We start from the raw sequence: 21461 nt of genomic DNA on the forward strand, positions 1-21461 counted from the left end.
CCTGGCCCCAGGGAAGGTGGGGCACCTGCCAGGGGCTCCCGCCGCCTTTGTGCTGGGTTTGGCTGTACAGCGGATGATGGGTGGTGGTTCTTGTGGTCGTCCCCATGGCCTCTGTTGACTGGTGAAGGGGCTAAGTCAGGACCCACCTAGTGGGCCACAGTTTGTCCTACGCAACCTCCTTGTGGTGGGTGGAGGCCTCGGCCTTGTTCTTGCTGGGCTGGGGAGCGTCAGCCAGGGGAGGGGCTCCAGACCCCTGCCCTTAAGTAGGTGTGGGGCTGGGGCAGAAAGGCATTGGCACAGCCCACTTAGGCCCCTCGCTGCCATAGATCCTGGTGGACCTGGCAAACCCCGGCGGCCGGCCGGCCCTGGCCTATGAGAGTGTGGTGGCCCAAGAGAGCAGCCCCATCCTGCGTGACCTGGTCCTCAGCCCCGACCGCCAGTATCTCTATGCTATGACGGAGAAGCAGGTGGGTGACCCACTGCTGGACACGTGGGGTGGGTTTGGGGGGTGGGATGCTACCCTCAGGAAGCTGGGCATGGCTGTCATTGGTCCAGTCTGTCCATACTGGCTCCAGATTTTCCCTGGTCAGACTTGGAATTCCCACCCCCTCCCTGAACAGTTGCATGTTCTCAGGAATAGATACTTGAGTAAATTTTATCAGAGTGTTGATGTCATTCGAGGGCTGAGAGTATACATCTGGGGCCCTGAGTTCTTGGGCTGAGGCCCTGCACGGCCCTGGCCCCATCTGCCCAATGGCGGCTTCAGGCAGCTGTCTCCATGGGGTCGGTGCCTGGCCTGGCCCCCCTCGTCAAGGCCATCCATTTGTGTTCCTGGCCTACCTGCTTGGAGCCAGCCTCTTCCCTTCTCAAGCTGGTGACCCCATGATAGCCAAGAACGCGGGGCAGGTGGGGCAGGCCAGGATGGGCTTGGGGAGGCCAGGCCTCCCTTCTAGGCCAGCTGTTGTTTCTCCTCTGCCCCTCTCCCAGCCGTCAGGTTATTCCACCTCTCAGGGGATCTCAGGGCCAAGCAGGCGAGGTCAGGGTAAGCAGGGCCCAGCCTGCCTCTGTGCTTAGGATTGGGGCTGATGAGCCCATGTTCCCGTGGGGAACTCAGAGTCCAGACAGATGGGAGAGTGACTCTGGCTGGAGCTGTCAGTTCTCCTCTGGGTAGCTCCCCTGCACCAGCTTACTGCCTCCTGGCCACTGCTTCCCAGGGGAGAGACCCGGCCTGTTTGGCCTGACGTGGCCAAGTCAGGGTCACAGGACCATGCTGGAGAAAGGCCCGAGATGGGGGCTCCCCTCATGTATGGGAACAGGACTGGGTTCAGGGGACACACGGTGGCAGTGGGGAGGTGAGGCTGGCCGGGGTCTCTGGAATGGGCCTTGTGGGGGCCTGATGCTGAGGTGCCCATCCTGCCAGGTGACTCGGGTGCCTGTGGAGAGCTGTGTGCAGTATGCGTCATGTGAGCTGTGCCTGGGGTCACGGGACCCCCACTGCGGCTGGTGCGTCCTGCACAGCATGTGAGTCTGGGTGGGGTGCAGGGTGGGCCGGAGGGCCCTGGCAGTCTTGGACCTGAGAGAGCCCCACGTGGCCGCCCTGTGCACGTTGGGCAGTCACAGCTCCCCTTGGAGCACCTCCGGGTCTCCCCTGGATGAGGTGCTCCGCGTTTGGCAGTTGCCCAGGACTGGCTAAGTGATGGCCTGCCCACCTTCACCCCGGTAAAGACGGGGTACAGGGTAAAGCTGCTGGGCTCCCCCAAGTGCGGGTGACAACCCCGCTGAGCAGGGGCTGGTGGGCTCGGGTTGTCCCCCTGGCCGCCTCCCCCACGCCCAGCCGCAGCGCCCTCCGCCCGCAGCTGCTCCCGGCAGGACGCCTGCGAGCGGGCTGACGAGCCCCAGCGCTTCGCCTCGGACCTGCTGCAGTGTGTGCAGCTGACGGTGCAGCCTCGCAATGTGTCGGTCACCATGTCTCAGGTCCCGGTGAGCACGGCTGCCCGGGGGCGGGGGCGGGTGATCGGCCCGGCGCGGGGGGGTGCCTGCTCACCTCCTGCCTTGGGGACCCCAGCTTGTGCTGCAGGCCTGGAACGTGCCCGACCTCTCGGCCGGCGTCAACTGCTCCTTCGAGGACTTCACCGAGTCTGAGAGCATCCTGGAGGACGGTCGGATCCACTGCCGCTCACCCTCCGCGCGGGAGGTGGCACCCATCACGCGAGGCCAGGGTGAGTCCCGCCGTGGGCTGGGGCCGGGGCAGCCCCTGGAGCCATCCTGTTGGTCAGGGAAGGGGCGTCACACGTTTCCTGTGGGGTGGCAGGGGAAGGAGCAGATGCCTGCCCTGGGGGCGGGGACCGCAGGTGCCTGCCCAGAGTGCTTAGAGGCCCGTGGGGTCTGAGGGGCACGGGTACGGCGAGGGGCTGTGCACGTGGTGGCAGGGAAGGTCCTTGGCGAGGCCCGTCCCTGCTCTTGGCTGGCAGTCCTGGGTTCTGTGGCCCCGGGTGGCCCTGGTGACTTGGGCCCGTGCTGCTTTTTCAGGAGACCAGCGGGTGGTCAAGCTTTACCTGAAGTCCAAGGAGACGGGCAAGAAGTTCGCGTCTGTGGACTTTGTCTTCTACAACTGCAGTGTCCACCAGTCGTGAGTGTCCTGGCCCTCCTGCCCCGACACTCGCAGCAGGACAGGGTGTGGCGCTGTGTGGCCTCGTGCTCAGAGCGGGAGGGGAGGCCTGTGTAAGAACTGCTCCCCAGCAGACGGGCCAGGCGGAGAGAAGCCCGGGCTGGGGCTGTCAGGGCAGGCTAAGGGAGTGAGGGGCACGATTCAAACGAGGAGAGTCTCCCCAGCCTCCCACAAGCTGCCGAGGTGTGGGCAGTGGCCTGCGGGCCCCAGAGTGAGGCAGGGAGCTCTGAGGGAAGCTGCTTTGTCACCCGAGTGGGAGATGGCCAAGCCGTGGGCCAGGGCGGGCCGCTCAGGACAGGTACCTGCCGCCCAGGGACAGAGAGCAGTGCAGGTCCTCTCTGGTGGTGGAGGGGGGCGCTGGGGGCAGAGAGAGCTGGGGGCCGGAGCTGTCCCTGCCGCTGCCCTGGTGTGCTTGTCTTGGGGCCTCAGAGGAAGAACGGGGGAAGCCGGGGACCTGCTGTGTGTCCCGCCCTAAGCTGGGGCCCTGTGCCTGGCCCCAAGCCTGACCTGGAGGGGACCCCAGCTGGAAGGCCAGCGAGGGGTGTGGGGGGCGGTGGGGAGGCCCACACAGGCGGTATGGTCCAGCTGCAGAGCTGAAGGCAGCTGGTTTTCAGCTGTGCCTTCGTTGGTTGACCTGCAGACTGCCTCTGTCCTGGCTCTTTGTGGTGCCCACGGAGGGCCGGGGTGTCGGTATTAGCCGGCTTCACCGCTCTGCCCAGGGCGGGCTGGGGTTTTTGGAGCAGGGGGCAGCTCTTCAGAGCCGGAGGGGACGGAAGGTCTCTGGAGAAGCAGGGTGGCCGGCAGGCTGGGAGGTCCTTGCGAAGTCAGAGGTGGTTTTCTGCAGGGGAAGTGGGGGCCGCGGGCACTGGAGAGAGGCGACAGGGTGCCAGCCACAGGAGGTTGCACAGGCCAGAGCGCAGCAAAGGCCCTGTTCAGGCCCTGGGGACATGGGGGAGTGAACGGCCAAGCCACTGAGCTTGAATTCTGGTCGGGAGGCGGCTGTGTGCAGCCGCTCTGCGGGACCCTGCAGCAATGGCTTGCCTCCTAAGTGGAAGCCGAAGTTCACTGAGATCAGAACTTGAAATGCAGTTCCACGTCCGCGCTGACACACCGCCCAGCACTAATTGTCACGTGTGGCTTGGCGTGGCCAGTGGACACCATAGGTTTTAGACGTTTGTTATTGGGAGGGTTTGATCAGCGGACACTGGTGTGGGCCGTCAGGTGTTCGGGGTCTGGAAGAAAGGCAGTGAGGAGGGAGGGAAGCACCGGGCAGGCCTCTCTGAGCAGGCAGAGCAGCAGCCAGCGCAAAGGCCTTGCCGTGGCACTGTCCTCCACGGCGGAAGAACTAGCAGGGAGCTAGCGCGGCCCCGGGTGGCCACGGGGTGCAGGCACAGGCGGCCCCCGTTTGACCGCTCTGCCCTCTCCCTGCAGCTGCCTGTCCTGTGTCAACGGCTCCTTCCCCTGCCACTGGTGCAAGTACCGGCACGTGTGCACCCACGACGCCGCCGACTGCGCCTTTCTAGAGGGCCGCGTCAACGTGTCTGAGGTACGGCCGTCCCGGAGCGCTCGGGCTGCCGAGCTGCAGCAGCACCGAGAGCTCCCACGGGTGGCTGGGATGCTGACCTAATGGCCTGTGCTGTGAGGGACGTCCTCCGAGGCCGTGTGGAGCTGAGGCCAGCCAGTGGTGTTTGCTGGTGGTCACGGGATCTGCTCTGTAGCCCTCAGGGAAGGCCTCAGACCGGGGCCTCTCGTTGGGGGCTGTAGACCAGAGGGACGCGTGAGGGATGATGCGGTGGGGGGGGGGGCTGTCCACCCCGTGTGCTGGGAGCCTGGAGCCTGGGGTGTCTGGCTGGGCCGGCGTGGGAGTCCCGGTGCCCAGCATCGTGCAGATGAGGGAACCCTCCGACTGACTGGCAGGGCGGCTGGTGGGTTCTTGGAATCATTTGAGGGTACTCCGTAGTAATTGATAGTAATTAGGTAGTAATTATTTTAGAGCTTGGGCAAGGCGCTGACTTTATTTATGAACAGCCAGGCTACCTTTCCTAGAACCCGAGGCTCTTAGAACCAGGACAGGCCGACCGGGGCACCTGCCAGGCAGGGAGTGGGGATGCAGGGTTCCCCAGGTACAGCCTGAGGGTCCAGAGCCTGGCCTGGAAGCCAGGGCCCTTGCTTTTGCAGTGGACAGCAGGCCTGTTGGTTGGACAGGGCAGGAGGGTGTGGGTCCTGCTGGCTATGGGGTGTGGGGGAAGCCGAGGACATGCAGCCTGCCTCGGGCTGTTCCTCACAGAGCCTCCCCTGGCCAGCCTCCACCGTTCCCTCTGGACCTTTGTCCACTCCCTGATGTAACATCGCACATCAGGGGACAAGGGAGCAGTCGGGGGCAGACCAGGGGTAGGCAGGGACCTTGGGTGTTTGGGTGGGGGGTGGTGTCTGTGTGAGCAGGTGGTGTGAGAGCCAGGGTGTGGGGACGGACAGTGGGCTTCCCCGGGAGTGTGGCTCACAGGAGGACCTGCCAAAGGTGTCGTGAGGGTGGGCAGGGGCCCTGGGGCAGCAGGAAGCTGCTTAGCGACCCTAGGGTCTGGGGACCTCAGGGAGGGCTGTTGTGGGCCTCAGTGGGGCAGCATGGGAAGACCCTCCTTGGAGTTTGCACATTCAGGGCTGGGCTGCAGGTGGTCCTGGGGTCCAGAGAGGTCACTTGGGGAAGGGACCCATCCCACGGATCTGCTTTCTTCAGCTGTAGTCCCAGGTTTTAATGGGGACTTTACTAAGGAGTGTGACACAGGCCCAAACTTGACCAGTCCCATTGCTCAGAAGGCCTTGAACTCCTCACCCTCAGGTTCCCTTCTTTCCATCTCTGGTTTTGGTTTGGATCTTGTGGGGTGGCCCCTGAGCAGCTTGGTGCCAAGGCATAGCCTCAGCCAGACTCCAGCCTGATGCGGGTACAGAGGCCCCACCCTGAGAGAGAGACCGGGGCCTCCTGGGCAGCAGAGATGGTATCTGTAGAGGGAGGTATGAGGCTGGGGGGTGAGAGGAGCCAAGTCCTGGTGGCCAGAAAGAGCCAGGGCTGCTGGGGGTCCAGGAGGGGCAGCCAGGGGCTGGGGAGGCAGCAGGAGGATCCCCGGGCTTGGGGGCTAGCCGGGGCACCTCTTCAAAGGCCAGGGAAGCGCTGGTGTAGGTGTGAGCCCCTGAACGTGTGGAAGGCGGCCCTACGTACATGTCTCCTCATCACCCGCCTCTCCCCGGTGGGAGCATCCCTGCAGACCCAGCAGCTAGCGGTCAGCCTGCCTGGCTGTGCCCTGCCACAGCCTGGGCTCCCTCCTCAGGCCCCCACAACCTCGGTAGAGCCAGCCTGGGCCCAGGCCCGCCTGGGGAGCTGCCGCAGGGTTTAGGGATTACGGCCTGTTTTCAGCATCTCTATTTAAAGCCCAGCTTAGCGTAGTTCCCGCGGGGCCTTCTCCTCCCGCCACTGCTGCGGGGCCGTGCTGCAAGGAAGCTGGGCCGTTGCATCAGTCATTGTTGCCGAGAGGCTGGCCCTGGGGGCCCGGGCTGTTTTCCTGCCCAGCTCTGGCTATTTTTACATGCTCCCTGGGCCCCCAGCTGAGAGCTCCCAGCCCCAGCACCCCTCGTGGCTGCTTCTGCCTCAAGGGCCTTTTCAGCTGTGGGCCAGATGGGGTCCCCTCAGTGGCCGAACGGCGGGGTCCTAGAGTGCCGGGAGGGCACTTGGGTGCACAGGGGAGAGGCCACAGCTCTGCAGGTGCAGAATCCAGGCCTCCCACCTCCAGCCCAGCTGGCTCTTTCTGAGGTCCTCAGTCGGCCAGTGTGTGAAACGAGCACAATGATGCTCGAAGGCTCTGTGCACAGACAGGGGTCGGGGCCGCGGGGAGGGTGCACTGTGCTCGTGGCGCCCAGCCCTTCAGCCGAAGCCTTGTCGCCCCCAGGACTGTCCGCAGATCCTGCCCTCCACCCAGATCTACGTGCCGGTGGGCGTGGTGAAGCCCATCACCCTGGCCGCCCGCAACTTGCCGCAGCCACAGTCGGGCCAGCGCGGGTACGAGTGCCTCTTCCACATCCCAGGGAGCCCGGCGCGTGTCACTGCCCTGCGCTTCAACAGCTCCAGCCTGCAGTGCCAGAACTCCTCGGTGAGGTGGCGGGGGGTGGTGCTGGGCATCCCATGTCTGGTCACCCTCGTGGCTCTTAGCACAGAGACAGCACACGGGCAGGTGTGCCTGGGACGGCTCAGAAGGCACCCTCGGCTGGGCCGGGGTGTGTGGGTGAGACGGCCACAGGGTTGACACGCCGAGAGCCACCCAGACGTCTGGCAGGAGCACATTGTAGACGGGGGAAAGGGTGACTTACTTAGATAGATGGGGTGGGATATGGCGAGGAGGCCAGGCTGGTGTGCGGGACGCCCAGGGGCCAGCCTTGCCCGTCCTTCCGGGAAGGCCAAAGTCAGGGCCACAGGGCCCAGGCACTCAGCTCCTTTTCTGCATCTGGCGGCCAGACCCAGAAACTGTTCACTGGGTGATGCACCGTAGCCGGGGGTGTTGCCCAAGGGCCGGGGAGCAGTCATGTTTGGAGTGTGGAATCTGATAGGGTAACAGTTCCAAAGCCTTTAGTCAAGTCCAGTGAGTTCAGTGATGGCGATCTTACAGACCCACATCCTTTGCTGGCGGGTGTGGGGAGTGGTGTTGAGCTGTTGGTCCTAAGACTGGCCTCGAGCTCTCCCCGGCGGGCTCTGTGGCAGCTGACAGGCCTTGGTTTCCCCACTGTTCCAGAAGAGAGTCCTCAGGAGAGAATCCCAGGGAAGAGGCCTCTCGTCAAAGGTGTGGCCTCCTGCCAGTGGTGGCGGCTCCTTGGCCAGCACCTTGTGTGTCCAGTGGGGTGGGTTGGGGGTCCCAGCAGCCTCCTGGGGGCAGGTCAGCCACTTGGCCAGGCCCCCGTGGCCTGCACCTGGCTGGAGAGGCCCCTACATCTTCCCGCCTGTCCTGCCCTTCCCATCCTGTCTCCTCATCTGTCACGCCCTCCAGCTGCCTCTCTCTGGCTCCCACGGCCCAGCCACTTCCACTCTCCTTGCTCTCCGGCTCTCTGTCCGTGCCTCTATTCCCTGTTTCTCTGCCATCCCCGAGCCTCTGTCCCCTCCATGCTGCACTTCCCCCGCCCACCGGCCCACATTTGTCTTTCCTGTGACTATGTTGAAAGGGAAAAGGGAGTACCAGGGAATTTGATAGGATCCAATTAAATTCCTGCAGATAAAATAGTGATGAATTGCTCTGGGATGGAGTGGAGGTCCTCAGCTGCCGAAAGTGGGACACAGCTGGGAGTGCTGGGCCCGGGCTCCCCGGGGGAGGGGTATGGTCCCCGAGCCCAGCCCAGCCTGGGGGGTTGGAGGGCAGAGCTTTCCCTGATGCTGCTTCCTGCAGCCTGAGCCCAGGGCTCAGGGGCACACGTCTTACACCTCAGGGCAGTCCTGGTGTTGGGATTACTGAATCCATTCAGCAGACAAAGAAACAGGTTCCTAGAGAATCCCTGAGAAATAGCCAAGGGGGCCGGTTGGGAAGTTTTGGTTCCCTGGTGGGGCAGACTGCAGAGGGAGGTGGGGGGTCACCTTGGAGGGTGTGCCTCATGGGACTGCTGGGGACAGGCTTGGCTGGAGAGCAGGGATTCCGGCCACCAGAAAGGAAGCCCTGTGTGTGTGGTATGTGTGGTGTGTGGTGTGTGTGTGTGTGGTGTGTATGTGTGTTTGGGGGGTGGTAGACCAAGGCAGAACTGGATGTGACAGCTTAGCCATCTTGGCTGGCTGGCAGGTGGGTGGCTCTGTGGGATTTCCGGCTCCAGATTGGAAATGCCATTTTGGACAGGCAGAGCCCCTGGACTCTGTCCTGCCGAGCCCGCTCCCAGGGGCCAGTCCCAAGGTAGCCAGGAGGGGCAGGCAGGCCCTGACCCACTGCCCTGGGCAGTGGCCTGCGACCCCCGAGTCTAGGCTGTGCATGTGACCACCCGCCCGCCCACTGCCCACAGTATTCCTACGAGGGCAATGATGTCAGCGACCTGCCCGTGAACCTGTCGGTGGTATGGAACGGCAACTTCGTCATCGACAACCCTCAGAACATCCAGGGTGAGCTGGGCAGGGTGCCTGGGGTTTGCGGGGGCAGGGGGCGCCAAGGGCGGGCTGAGCTGACCGCGCCCCTCCCCACAGCCCACCTGTACAAGTGCCCAGCCCTGCGGGAGAGCTGTGGCCTCTGCCTCAAGGCCGACCCACGCTTCGAGTGCGGCTGGTGCGTGGCCGAGCGCCGCTGCTCCCTGCGCCCCCACTGCCCCGCCGACTCGCCCGCCGCCTGGATGCATGCCCGCCATGGCACCAGCCGCTGCACCGACCCCAAGATCCTTAAGGTAGGCAGCCCCCCTGGCCCCCCCTGCCCCTGGCCGCCTCCCACTCCCTGCCCGGCTCAGCCCGCGGCGGACTGCACGGGTGTCCCAGCCCCGGCCTCTCCGCAGCTGTTCCCTGAGACGGGCCCACGGCAGGGGGGCACGCGGCTCACCATCACAGGCGAGAACCTGGGCCTGCGCTTCGAGGACGTGCGGCTGGGCGTGCGTGTGGGCAAGGTGCTGTGCAGCCCCGTGGAGAGCGAGTACATCAGTGCCGAGCAGTGAGTGCAGCCCGGGCCGTGTGGGCGGGCAGGGGCGCCCCGACCCCCCGGGCTGGACCCCGCAGCCCGCTGAGGCCCCTTGGCACCCCGCAGGATCGTCTGTGAGATTGGGGACGCCAGCACAGTGCGGGCTCACGATGCTCTGGTGGAGGTGTGCGTGCGAGACTGTTCCCCCCACTACCGGGCCTTGTCACCCAAGCGCTTCACTTTCGTGGTAAGCCCCCCTCCCCCCCGGTGGCTAAGGGGGAGCTGTGCAGGGACTGGATTGAGCTGCTGGTCCTCCGTGGGTCCCCTCATCCTGCAACACCTCTGTTCTGGTCTCCCCTCCCCTCCTTGTCTCCAGGCCCAACTCCAGGTCCCTCCTGCACACTTTGGGCCCTGCCTGTGGGCTGCGTATGAGAGCCCGTGTGCACACAGGGCCTGGGGCCCGGCTGGAGGTGCAAGTAGGCCTCTGGCCTGAAGGGCAGGCCTTCCCTGCCGCTCAAGCAAACCCTTTCCTCCCATAGACGCCAACCTTCTACCGGGTGAGCCCTGCGCGAGGACCTCTTTCGGGCGGCACCTGGATTGGCATCGAGGGCAGCCACCTGAATGCGGGCAGCGACGTGGCTGTGTCTGTTGGTGGCCGGCCCTGCTCCTTCTCCTGGTATGGGGTGCAGATGGGGAGTGGGGGGCCAGGGCAGGGCCTGCCTTCCCTGGGTGGTGGTTGGTTCACATGGCTGCATGCCCCCTCCTGTTGCCCAGGAAACAAGGGGGGGGTTGTGGAGAGCCCGGCTGGGGTGATCACTATGGAAACCAGAGGCGGAGAGTGTTACCATGGAGACAGGCTACCTCCTAGAGTGGGCAGGGCAGGGCAGGCAGGGTTGGTGGGTGGGCGGGGCCTAGACCTGAGGGGCGGGCACAACTGCCCTGTTTCGGTGTGAGGGAGATCCCTTGGGAACACAAGTATTTTAAAAAAAAAATCTTAAGAGAGAAAAAAGAAATCTTGACAAAAGCCCTGAGGCTTGAAGTGGATAATTTTAGATTAGGGATGATAATGGAACGGCCCTTTAAATATTTTCCTGCGGTAATTATCCGCTATCAGACTAATTATTGGTGTTTGCAGCCTTGCTGCAGGAGCGGGCCTGGCGGCTGGGGAGCCCCGCTGTGCTGAAGGAGCTGAGGGGACAGGGACCCAGGTGCAGGCAGTGGCTGGCTGCTGCTCGCTGGGGGCGACCAAGTGCCCTCTCCACCCTGGCCACTTCATTCTGCCTCGTCATGGCCCAGGCTTGGGTTGGCTCCGTTTTCAGATCAGGAGACAGAAGCGGGGAGGGGGAAGGAGAGCGTGCGCCTCACTCGCCTTAGTGAAAGTTGGTGCTAGCGTGGCCCGCTGGGAGACACACAGGTGGGCAGGTGAGGCCTGGGGAGGTCCAGTAACTCGCCCACACACCTGTCTGTGATGGAGCCTAGACGCGTAGCCCACCTTGTAAGCGAGCCCTACCACCTGTGTCCTCACTGTCCCCCCTGGCCTCTCTAGGAGGAATTCCAGAGAGATCCGGTGTCTGACGCCCCCTGGGCAGAGCCCTGGCAGCGCCCCCATCGTCATCAACATCAACCGTGCTCAGCTCACCAACCCGGAGGTGAAGTACAACTATACGGAGGACCCCACCATCCTGAAGATTGACCCCGAGTGGAGCATCAACAGGTGGGTGCCCCCTCCAGCCTGCCCTGAGCCCCAGCGACCCCATCTGCCCTGCCGAGGGCGGCGCTCCTGCACCCGCCTCTCTTTCTGCTTCTCAACACTGGGCAGGGGTTGGGAGTAGAATCTGAACGGGTGTATGAAGAAGATCCAGAGCGCTACCGTGCCCTGGATGCAACAACCCGGTTTTCGTGTCAATCACGGGAACAGATTGCTGTCTAAACTCTGGGATGCTGAGCTCCTCAGGAAGATCAAAGGAACACATTAAGGTGCCCAGAGCCACGGCTCTCAGGACGATGGACTGTGTCCACCTTGAGACGTGGTTGGTGCCATTGGAGGTCCGGTGCATGGGGATTTTAACCTGTCAGCTGTCTTTGGGGGGGCCGACTGGCATGTCTGGCCCAACCTGTGTGCTGGGCTCGGGCAGAGCTTCCCCCCATGACCTCCTACCCCATCTTCTAGCGGAGGGACCCTCCTAACGGTCACGGGCACCAACCTGGCCACCGTCCGCGAACCCCGCATCAGGGCCAAGTATGGAGGTGTCGAGAGGGAGAACGTGAGTCCTTGTGGGACCCCCAGCAGCTTGTGCCACTGCAGGGGGGACGTGGCCCCCGGGGAAGGAAGGTGGGGGCCCCCAGGTGTTGGGGCCTGACTCCGTGTGGGGAGAAGCCGGCCCAGCATCCACGCCTCCATCCCCAGAGCTGCCTGGTGTACAACGACACCACAATGGTGTGCCGGGCCCCGTCGGTGGACAACCCTACACGCAGCCCGCCAGAGCTGGGGGAGCGGCCAGATGAGCTGGGCTTTGTCATGGATGACGTGCGTGCCCTGCTGGTGCTCAACGCCTCCTCTTTCCTCTATTACCCGGACCCTGTGCTGGAGCCGCTCAGCCCCACGGGCCTCTTGGAGCTGAAGCCTAGCTCCCCGCTCATCCTCAAGGTGGGCCACTGTGATCTGGGTGGGGGCACAGGATGGGGGGCTTGTGGGGCAGTCGGACTCTCTGGCTCACCCCACCCCCACAGGGCCGGAACCTCCTGCCACCTGCGCCTGGCAACTCGCGGCTCAACTACACGGTGCTCATCGGCTCTACACCCTGCGCCCTCACTGTGTCGGAGACCCAGCTGCTCTGCGAGTCACCCAACCTCACAGGGCAGCACAAGGTCACGGTGCGTCCATGGCCCACCCATCCATGTTCTGGCCCCAGCTCTGGTCTCCTTGGCCCCACCTGCCTTTGACCCACTGACCCTACCCCACCCAGGGCAATCCCAACTCTGTGGCTGAGCCCTAGACTTGCCTCTGGCCCAGAGGGAGCCGAGCTCAGCCCTCGCCCAGCCCTGGTGCCCCCTGGTGGGCCTGGCACCTGCTGAGTCCCCACATCCCCACCCTCTGCCCACTCCAGGCCAGGGGCAGTGCTGTGGGATTCTCAAGGGGCATGGTACCAGGGGCCTCCAGAGCTCCCAGTGGGCAAGGGGCCTCCTGATTGGCCTGCACCCCCACCCACAGGTCCGGGCTGGCGGCTTCGAATTCTCGCCAGGGATGCTGCAGGTGTACTCAGACAGCTTACTGACCCTGCCCGCCATCGTCGGTATTGGCGGGGGAGGAGGCCTCCTGCTACTGGTCATCGTAGCCGTGCTCATTGCCTACAAGCGCAAGTCTCGGGACGCCGACCGCACGCTCAAGCGACTGCAGCTGCAGATGGACAACCTGGAGTCCCGCGTGGCCCTGGAGTGCAAGGAAGGTGCGTCGTCAGAGCTGCAGGCACGCTGTGTGGGGGAGTGGGGAGCACAGGGAGCGGGGCTTGCTTGGTCGTCGCCACGTGTGAGCCAGGCCTTGTCCTCCCCACGATTCTGCTCGGTGTTCCACCTTCCCGACGCCTTTGCTGTGCCATGCTCAGGCTCGGGCAGACGGGCGAGGCCCTGACCAAGGCCTGCAGCTGGACCCTGGGCGAGCACAGCCTCTGTGGGTGTTACTTGAGACACAGACTCTGGAGCCAGAGAGCTTGTGTCTGTGACCCTGCTTGGCTGCAGGACCTTGGACGGGCACACGACCTTCTGGTGTCTCAGATTCCTCATCTGTAGGATGGGCGCGGTGATTCCGTCCCCAGGGCCAGGCATGGCACCAAGGAGCGGGGGCCCTTTCTTTAGGCCCTGAGTATGTACAGACCCTGGCTGGTACTGGTTTTTGTCTTCGAGGGGCTGTCTCGGGAATGAGGCCACAGCCCAGCCTCCTAGGACGGGCTTGTGTCCCTTAGGATCTTGCTGTGTGAGTGGAGGAAATCAGCTCAGGTCATTAGGGAGACGTTTGGGCTTTCGTGCAGGGAAAGTCTGGGGCACAGCTGGCTTCCAGCATGGCCGGGCCAGACCCTCAGCTGCGTCTTCAGCGATCCCTCCCTGTGGTGCCAGGACCAGCACAGGGGGCAAGCTCAGCTTTCTCACTGGGCCCAGCCCTGCCCAACTACTGATGCCACGCCTGGTCATGCGCCCCCTTCCCTGAAACCTCCCCTGGAAGCCCCCGAGTGAGAGTGGGCAGACTCCAAGGGCAGGAGGGGGGTAGGGTACCCCAGAGAATGGGATGGGTTCTGACAGGCAGGGGCCACAGGTGTCAGAAAAATGTGAGCAGTGGGCTTGGGTGTCTGCAGGAAGGGTGAGGGGGGTGGGCCCCAAGTTGGAACAGAGGCCACCCCGTCTCTGTCCCTCGTGTCCCAGAGAGGCCAGTGTGCGCAAGGTCCAGGCTCATCCCCGGCAGAGCAGATACTGCCCGACCTGCCCAGGCGCCAAGGGTACTGCTGCAGGGTGGGCAGCGGAGAGGTGGGCGCACAGGTCAGGGCCCGCGTGGAGCCCTGGTGGCCTAGGATGGAGGCCCTGGGCTGCACGCTGGCCTCTTGAGGGGGTGGGTTCAGCTGCCATGTGTGCTGCAGGCTCTAGGCGGCAGACAGCAGCCTTGGCCTGTGATGGCCATCCTCTGACCTGGTTAACTTCTCTGGCTGGTGTGAGGTGGTACTGCAGGGCTGGGTGACCCGGGCACGGGGCCAGCCTGGGATGGCCCCCGTCTCCTCGTGGCCCCCGGCTTACGGCCTCATCGGGGAAATGGGGGCGGTCGCAAGGGGTGGACGGAGCCACACTAGTGGTAGTTGACAGGTGAAGGACCTGTCTTAGGTGCCAAGAGCAACCTCAGACGTTTTGCGAATGCTGGCCACAGCTCTGGGAGGCAGGTGGTGGGAGTGTTCCTGTTTGGGGCATGAGGAAAGGGAGCTGAGGGGGAGGCGGGGTGTGAGGCCCTGGGGGTGACTGCTGCATGGGGGCCTCGTGCCTGCAGCAGGCCGGGCGTTGGGCTGTTGGTGACTCCACCGGGACTACAGTGTCCCGTTTAGTCAGGACCCTTGCCTGTCTGAGAACTGAAAGGTCCTGGACCGACCCACCCACCCCATGGGACACAGGCAGGTGTGTGAGGCTTGGGTGGGAGTCAGGTGGCCTAGATGGGGAGCTCCGTGGGCAGGGAGAACCTCGGGATGAGGACAGCCGTGTGCCGTGGCCAGCACACAGGGTGCCTTTATCTGCCAGCGCAGTGTGGGGGGCAGAGGCCGGCGGGTGCTGCGGGGCCGGCCAGGCGGCGATAACCAGACGCCTGGCAGCGGTGCCCAGGAGGCGAAGGCTCCTGCTCTTAATTAAACCTGCCAGCCATCCCCCAGAGCCCGCCTCGCGTTCCTCTGGCTCCTGATCACATAGTGCCTCCCTCGGGCCGCTGCAGGGCGGACACCTCCCAGCTCTGGAATGTTCCGTTGAGGCCTGCCCCTTCCCTGCCTGGCTTTGTTTCCGAAAGAAGCAGAGCTGCCCTGAGCAGGGTGGGCAGTGGAGAGGGCCCGCTGGTCTGAGCTCTGCGTGTGGTGGTTGTCACAGTGGAGGGTTCAGGGGAGCCGGGGCGGGCAGTGTGCGCCCCAGGGTGGTGGAGGGAGCCGGCACCCGTAGTTTCCTTGCCCCCCGGTGCCAGCGTTAGATGCAGGAAGCCCCTCTCAGCCCGGCCTCGGGCGCAGAACCCTCTTTGCTGTTGTCTGGTGCATCCTGGGACACATCAGAGGGACAGAGTTTTTGTCCATGTGTTAGCACTGGGAGAACTGAGCGGTTTCCTTAAGGTTACCCAGCCAGCGAGCTGCAGAGCCAGAGTTGGAGCCTGGCCCTGAGGGTGGGAGGGCTGGGGGTGCTGGGGCTGGGGGCTGGGGGGGCACCTGTCTTGACACCTCGTCTGGCTGCAGCCTTTGCAGAGCTGCAGACGGACATCCATGAGCTGACCAATGACCTGGATGGTGCCGGCATCCCATTCCTCGACTACCGGACGTACGCCATGCGGGTGCTCTTCCCCGGGATCGAGGACCATCCAGTGCTCAAGGAGATGGAGGTGGGCTGTCGGCTGGGGCTCAATGGGACCTCTGCCCACTGCTGGGGCTCCTGGTTACTGTCGGGCAGCCTGAGGCCCCTGGGGGATGGCCCAGACATGTTGGGAGGGGCCCTGGGAGGCAAGGCCCTCGGCTCCCTGTAGTGCTTCTGCAGTGGCAGGGAGATGGGCCTGGTGGGGGCCTGGGGTCGGGGCTGGGCTTCATCCCAGCCAGCCACCTGGGCTGGAGCCTGGGCTCATTGGGGCCTGCCTCTATTTTACTGAGGCCCCGCGTGCGTCGTGTACCGCCTGTGCACGTTCGCCTGGCCTGTCTCCTGGCTGGCTCTGGATGCTGAGCCTCACTGGGCAGGGGGCTACTGCCGTGCAGACTGGGAGGTGTGGGGCTCAGCTGGAGTTTGCATGGCTGTTTGGGGTGAGTGTGTGGCTGATGCAGCATGGTGGCCCTCATGGAGCTGGGCTTTGGTTTTGTGGAGGTGTTGGCCATCCTCAGGCTATTGGCATGAGCTTGCTGAGAGGAAGAGGGCCGGCCTTGAAGTCCTCTAGGAGCCCCCAGCGGCAGGCCAGGAGCCCAGTGCCTAGCTAGAAACAGGCAGGGGCTCAGCAAGTCAGTTCGTTCATGCCGTCCAGCTGAGGGCATCCCATCTTTGCACACTTTGGATGTGGGGGGGCCCCCTCCCTGTTGCAGCTCTTTCAGTGGGACAGTCCCTCTTGAACTCTGCTGGAATGGGCCTTCCTGTCACTCTGGCTCAGGCCCACGGCTGCCTTGGGCTGCTCATCAGCTCCTCATCCTGGGGATGGCTGCCACGTCAAGGGCTCCACATGCTTTATCACATCTCTTTCCTGATGTGGCCGTCTGCTATGCCCATCTGACTGCTCTCTTAATTGTGACTGTGTTCTACTTGGGTCTTGTCACCTGTCTGCCTGGGCTGGGAGCAGTGGAACTGGCAGCCTCTGGCATGGCCTGGTGGGGAATCTCTTGTTTTGACAAGCCTTGGTGTGCATAAGAGAGAGAGTAGGGGCCCTGGAGCCAGCCATGCCTGCATTCCACTCCTTCTCCCCACTTCCATGTCATGTGGTAGTGAGCAGAGGGAGCAGGAGGCCACATTTACTCAGAGCACTCCTCCTTCTGATTTTTGTTTGCCCCCTCACCGTGCACGTGAGGGAACATGCTGGGCAGGAGGAGATGGCCCAGGGCCACGAGGAGGGAGGTGGCCATGCTGGGACTACCTGCCCATACCCACTGTGAGGGGGGATACTTTATTGTTCTCTGTGGAGTGGGGAAGGTGATTTCTGTTGTGAGTACAGAGTGAGACCATGGACGTTCTGTGCTGGTGCCCAGCAGATGGGGCATTGAGTTTGGCTTCCTTCTAGCTACCAGAGTAAGGCTTCAGGAGGTGGTGGTCCCAGGGTCTGGCTGCAAAGAGGGTGGCCCTCGTTCTGCACCTCCCAGTGACACTGGTCTGCCCCGTCCCTGCCTGTGATGGGCTTCTCAAGTAGCTGCCTGGACACATCCATTCTACCAAGGACAGTTGAGGCCCAGGGACCTGTTAGGGCAACATGTCCCCTGCCTTCAAGGCCTCCTCTCTGGCCCTGCCCTCAGCCTTCCCCTCCTGCCTCTCATGTGGGGGCTGGGTGCCCCTCTGGGTCTGAGCGCGCCTGTGGGCTGCCCCTCCCCCAGGTGCAGGCCAACGTGGAGAAGTCACTGACGCTGTTTGGGCAGCTGCTCACCAAGAAGCACTTCCTGCTGACCTTCATCCGCACGCTGGAGGCCCAGCGCAGTTTCTCCATGCGAGACCGTGGGAATGTGGCCTCACTCATCATGACAGCGCTGCAGGGCGAGATGGAGTATGCCACGGGGGTGCTCAAGCAGCTGCTGTCTGACCTCATCGAGAAGAACCTAGAGAGCAAGAACCACCCCAAGCTGCTGCTGCGGCGGTGAGCCTGGACTTCCGACCTGCAGACCCTAGCTGGCACATCGGGCACGAGGGCCCCCACCCCAGGGCATGCCGCACCTGGCGCCCATTGATGCCAAGCCAGAGTTGTCCTGCTCAGAGGCCTGGCTCTGGGGCCAAGGGCTGGGGTCTCCATGGCAGCCCCCAGCCGCCTGATAGCTGCGGTGCCTTGCAGGGCCTGACCTTCAGCGCCCCAGGTGGGAGTGGGGTGGGCACAGTGGGCAGGCATGGCGGTGGAGTCAAGCCACCCCCCTCGTGTCGTGCCCCCAGGACCGAGTCAGTGGCGGAGAAGATGCTGACCAACTGGTTCACCTTCCTTTTGTATAAATTCCTGAAGGTAGGTGGCTGCTGAGGAGGAGGGAACATCGGAGGTGGGGTATCAGGCAGGTGGATGGGCTCAAGGGAAATAGAAGAGAGAGGCACGGGCAGGTGGGGGGGGGGGTCTCAGCCCAGAGGGGCTCGGCTGGGGACTGGGTCTCAGCAGGAACTCCCCTAGGACATGTGTGCCGTTAACCTCTTTCCTCTTCCTCTTCCTCTTCCTGGAGGCTGACCATGCCTCACCCAGCCCCGAGGCAGGGGTGGACACCCCAGCGCTGCAGTGAGCATCTGGCTAAGCTGGAGTTTGGACCCAGGCCCACGTCTCAGTAGCTGAGCCCATGGCCCAGAGCCAGGGATGGAGGGGACATCTGGGCAGGGACTTCTCTGTGTCCAGCACCCAGTGCTGGCCAGCCTGGGGAGGCTCTTGGGGGCTGCTGCTGGCCCCTGTTGTGGGGAGATGGTGGCTGCCTGGGCCTCCTCTATTGTCTGGACAGGCCTCCACCCTCAGAAGATGAGCCCTGGAGACCCATGGCCAGCTTCAGAATAGGGTGGACGCTAGATACGGGTCCAGGTGGATTTTTTGGGGGGTGTAAGTAGTGAGACTGGTTACTTGCCCTTTAGAAATGAGATGATTCAGAGCCAAACGTCTGCTTCCCTTAAGATCTGAAGGCTTGGCAGATAAGCCCGCAGTCCAGCTGGGGGGGCTGGGCAGCATAACCCAGTGTGTATGGTTCGAGTGTGCTCCCACCTGGTCTCTGGCATCTGGTTGATGCCCTACAGATGGCCAAGGTCATAGGCAGTGGAGCCCAGTGGCCATGGGTGGGGGCTGGCGCAGGTGGCCTGGGGCTCAGTTTTACTGTGGTTGCTTCTTGGTCATGGACCTTAGTTGCCGGAGTCCTCACTGAGTTGGGGATAGCGGTGGACTCTTGGAGGTGCCTAGGGCAGAGTCTCGCCCTGACTGGGGAGAGAGGCGTGGATGGGATGCTGGGATGCGAGGGCAGGTGAGAAGGGGCAGGGAATCAAGGGGATGAGGGACTTGAGCAGAGGTGTGAAGGAAGGGAAGGAGTTAGCCAGCCCGAGGGAAACAGGCCCCTGAGGTGTGTGCAAGCTCCAGCAAGGGGTCCCGGGGGAGCCGGGCGGGGCTGGTCCGGTGGGGGCCGCAGCGGGAGGGAGCAGTGGCAGAGTCTCAGAATCCTGGGCACATGACAAATGCCCCGTAAACAACATTGTCATTGCACAAAACTGGTGGCCAGTGACAGACTCGAGCCTTTCTTGTAGAAATGCAATTCTGTGCAGACCGTGCAGGGGGCACGTACGTGCTCATAAAACGGTGTTCCATAAGCCAAGAGAAGCGAGGACTGGTGTCAAGCCCTGTCTCTGTTCCTCCCTGTCTGGCCCTGATTCTGCACGCCCAGAGAAAGAGGACTCATTTTGATGCCTGGTCTGAGAACCTGGGTTGGGTGTGTGCACGGTGTGAGCGCAACACAGGACACGGCAGGTGGACAGGCTGTGTGGGTATGGTGCTGTCTGAGGGCTGTGCTGTGGGCTCTCGGGTGGGGCCTGCTTTGTGAAGGGTGGTGACATGGGGGGTAGTGAGCAGAGGGAGAGGCAGAGGGAGGCCGCATTTACTCAGAGCACTCCTTCCAATTCTTGTTTGCCCCCTCACCGTGCACGTGAGGGAACATGCTGGGCAGGAGGAGATGGCCCAGGGCCACGAGGGGGGGAGGTGGCCATGCTGGGACTATCTTCCCATACCCGCTGTGAGGGGGGATACCAGAGACTGGCCTGGGCTGTTTCTATCCACAGTTGGGACCTGAGGGAGAAATTTCTGGTTGTAGGGACAAGCAGGTGCAAAGGCCCTGAGGTGGGGACATGCTTGGTTGGTGGAGGAGTAGGAGATGGCCTTGGTGGCTGCAGTGTGGGGAGCCAGAGGGCAAGTGGTCAGAGGCAGGGGCAAAGCAGACTTGCTGAGTGCCGGGGGCCCACCTCACGTTGTCTTGGCCACGGGCTCCTGTGTCCCACGGTGCTGGAGAGTCGCTGCTCCGGGTCAGTGTGTCTGCATTGGCCTTGTGCTCTCAGGTGTTGGAAGGAGGGGCGGTCCTCTGCCTGCAGGGCTGGGTCCCAGCTGGGTGGGCCTCTGACATCCAGCCCATTACCGTCAGACACAGTGCTGTGCGGCACCGGGTCCGCCGTGCCTCGGGCCGTGGGGTGGGCCCGGGAGCCTGGGTGCCATGCTGGCTGCTCACGTCAGACTCTGGAGAGCGGGGTGCTGGAGCACAGGCAGGGGGCTGGGGGCTGGGGTGGTGGGCCCGCTGAGGCCTGACCTGGGGGAGGCTTCAGGGAGGAGTCCACCGGCCTTGGTCTTATTTGGCATAAACCCGGCTTGGCCACATGGCATTTTTCTCTGTGTGCTCCTCCTGGTTGAGGCCACACTAGGATTTTCACTTCGAAGTTCACAGGGGCAGCTGGTCTGTTGTTTAACCTATTTATTTTCTTGCACCGTCTTCTTGGGGCTCTAGAACCAGGGTTCTGCTTGTTTGCTAAAAAGAATTTGGAAAAGTTGCTTCTCTCTCGTTGTGAGAAGCGTGCACACGGCTGCACCAGAAGCGGGTTGCGGAGGGTGGAGGCGGCAGCCCCTGGGTGTCCTGGACACAGCTGACGCCCACCTGCCTGCTGCAGGAGTGCGCGGGGGAGCCCCTCTTCATGCTCTACTGCGCCATCAAGCAGCAGATGGAGAAGGGCCCCATCGATGCCATCACGGGCGAGGCCCGCTACTCCCTGAGTGAGGACAAGCTCATCCGGCAGCAGATCGACTATAAGACACTGGTGAGCGCAAGCCCAGCGGTCCCGTGCAGCCCCGCCCTCTCCGTGCACCCCTGCACAGCGCGCGCCCGGAGAGGTGGGGCTTGACGCCGCACCCCGCCCTGCCTGCAGACGCTGAACTGTGTGAACCCCGAGAACGAGAATGCACCCGAGGTGCCAGTGAAGGGGCTGAACTGTGACACGGTGACGCAGGTTAAGGAGAAGCTGCTGGATGCTGTGTACAAGGGTGTGCCCTACTCCCAGCGGCCGAAGGCTGGGGACATGGACCTGGGTGAGCCTGACCGCTCGGGGAAGTGGGCTGCGTGTGCCAGGGGCCTGAGGCCACAGGCAGTGAGCTGGACACGGTGCTGGTCTGGGGGTGCTGCAGGCCATGTGGGGGTCTGTGGGAAGGGATGTGGTCTGGGCTGGGCTCTGGAAAGCTCCTCCCGGCCAGGGCGGGGGGAAGAAGCGTGAAGTCCACTCAGAGGCTGCTGCCCTTCAGGGGACAGGCAGGTGGTGGGTGCCCGGGCACCGAGGAGGGGGTAGGCTTGTCGGAGCTGGGGCAGGGGGCCGCTCTGGCTCATGAGCCAGACAGGGGCGGCTGCAGAGCTAGAAGGGCCCGAGCAGGCGGGGGAGGTATAGGGCCCGGGGCTTGTGTGGTAGCTGGGCTGGAGAAGCCGGGGTGGGGCACCATGCTGGCCTCAAATGCCAGCCTGAGGAGGAGGGCCTAGAGCTCTGGAAGGCAGGGCATACTGCGGGAGGGCCGGGCTGCCCCCGGTGGAGCAGCTGCAACAGGTGGAGGGCTGCCGGAGGGGGCGTGGGCAGCAGCAGGGACGCGGGGCTTACTTGCAGGGGTGCATGCGTCCTGCTCAGAGCCAGGATGGGAGCTTCGAGGAGGGGAGGAGCCTTGTCTCTCCTTTATCCTGCTGTTCCGGGCCTCTCACTAAGTGTCCACAGGATGCCCTGCCCCCTTGGGGCCTGTCCTTTCCCTCCTGCTATGAGAGGCCAGG

The 21461-nt window shown here is 63.6% G+C and overlaps 1 protein-coding gene across 2 annotated transcripts in view; it reads left to right on the forward strand.

The window, feature by feature from the left end:
• The window catches only part of PLXNA1 (plexin A1), a 50215-nt gene that overhangs the window by 20115 nt on the left and 8639 nt on the right, over positions 1-21461 (forward strand). Inside the window, exons 4-25 of one of the 2 annotated variants that reach the window (XM_078074258.1) lie at positions 327-467; positions 1421-1521; positions 1857-1980; positions 2066-2219; positions 2530-2629; positions 4100-4214; positions 6607-6807; positions 8687-8783; positions 8865-9058; positions 9164-9315; positions 9409-9529; positions 9822-9958; positions 10829-10996; positions 11453-11546; positions 11690-11929; positions 12013-12156; positions 12494-12728; positions 15240-15382; positions 17058-17314; positions 17602-17668; positions 20329-20475; positions 20584-20743. In XM_078074258.1, coding sequence (XP_077930384.1) covers positions 327-467; positions 1421-1521; positions 1857-1980; positions 2066-2219; positions 2530-2629; positions 4100-4214; positions 6607-6807; positions 8687-8783; positions 8865-9058; positions 9164-9315; positions 9409-9529; positions 9822-9958; positions 10829-10996; positions 11453-11546; positions 11690-11929; positions 12013-12156; positions 12494-12728; positions 15240-15382; positions 17058-17314; positions 17602-17668; positions 20329-20475; positions 20584-20743 — 3292 coding nt within the window. The remainder of the gene's footprint in view (positions 1-326; positions 468-1420; positions 1522-1856; positions 1981-2065; positions 2220-2529; positions 2630-4099; positions 4215-6606; positions 6808-8686; positions 8784-8864; positions 9059-9163; positions 9316-9408; positions 9530-9821; positions 9959-10828; positions 10997-11452; positions 11547-11689; positions 11930-12012; positions 12157-12493; positions 12729-15239; positions 15383-17057; positions 17315-17601; positions 17669-20328; positions 20476-20583; positions 20744-21461) is intronic. The other variant, XM_078074261.1, reaches the window with a different exon arrangement.

The sequence above is a fragment of the Halichoerus grypus genome, chromosome 1 (assembly GCF_964656455.1).
Source record: "Halichoerus grypus chromosome 1, mHalGry1.hap1.1, whole genome shotgun sequence".
NCBI lineage: Eukaryota > Metazoa > Chordata > Mammalia > Carnivora > Phocidae > Halichoerus > Halichoerus grypus.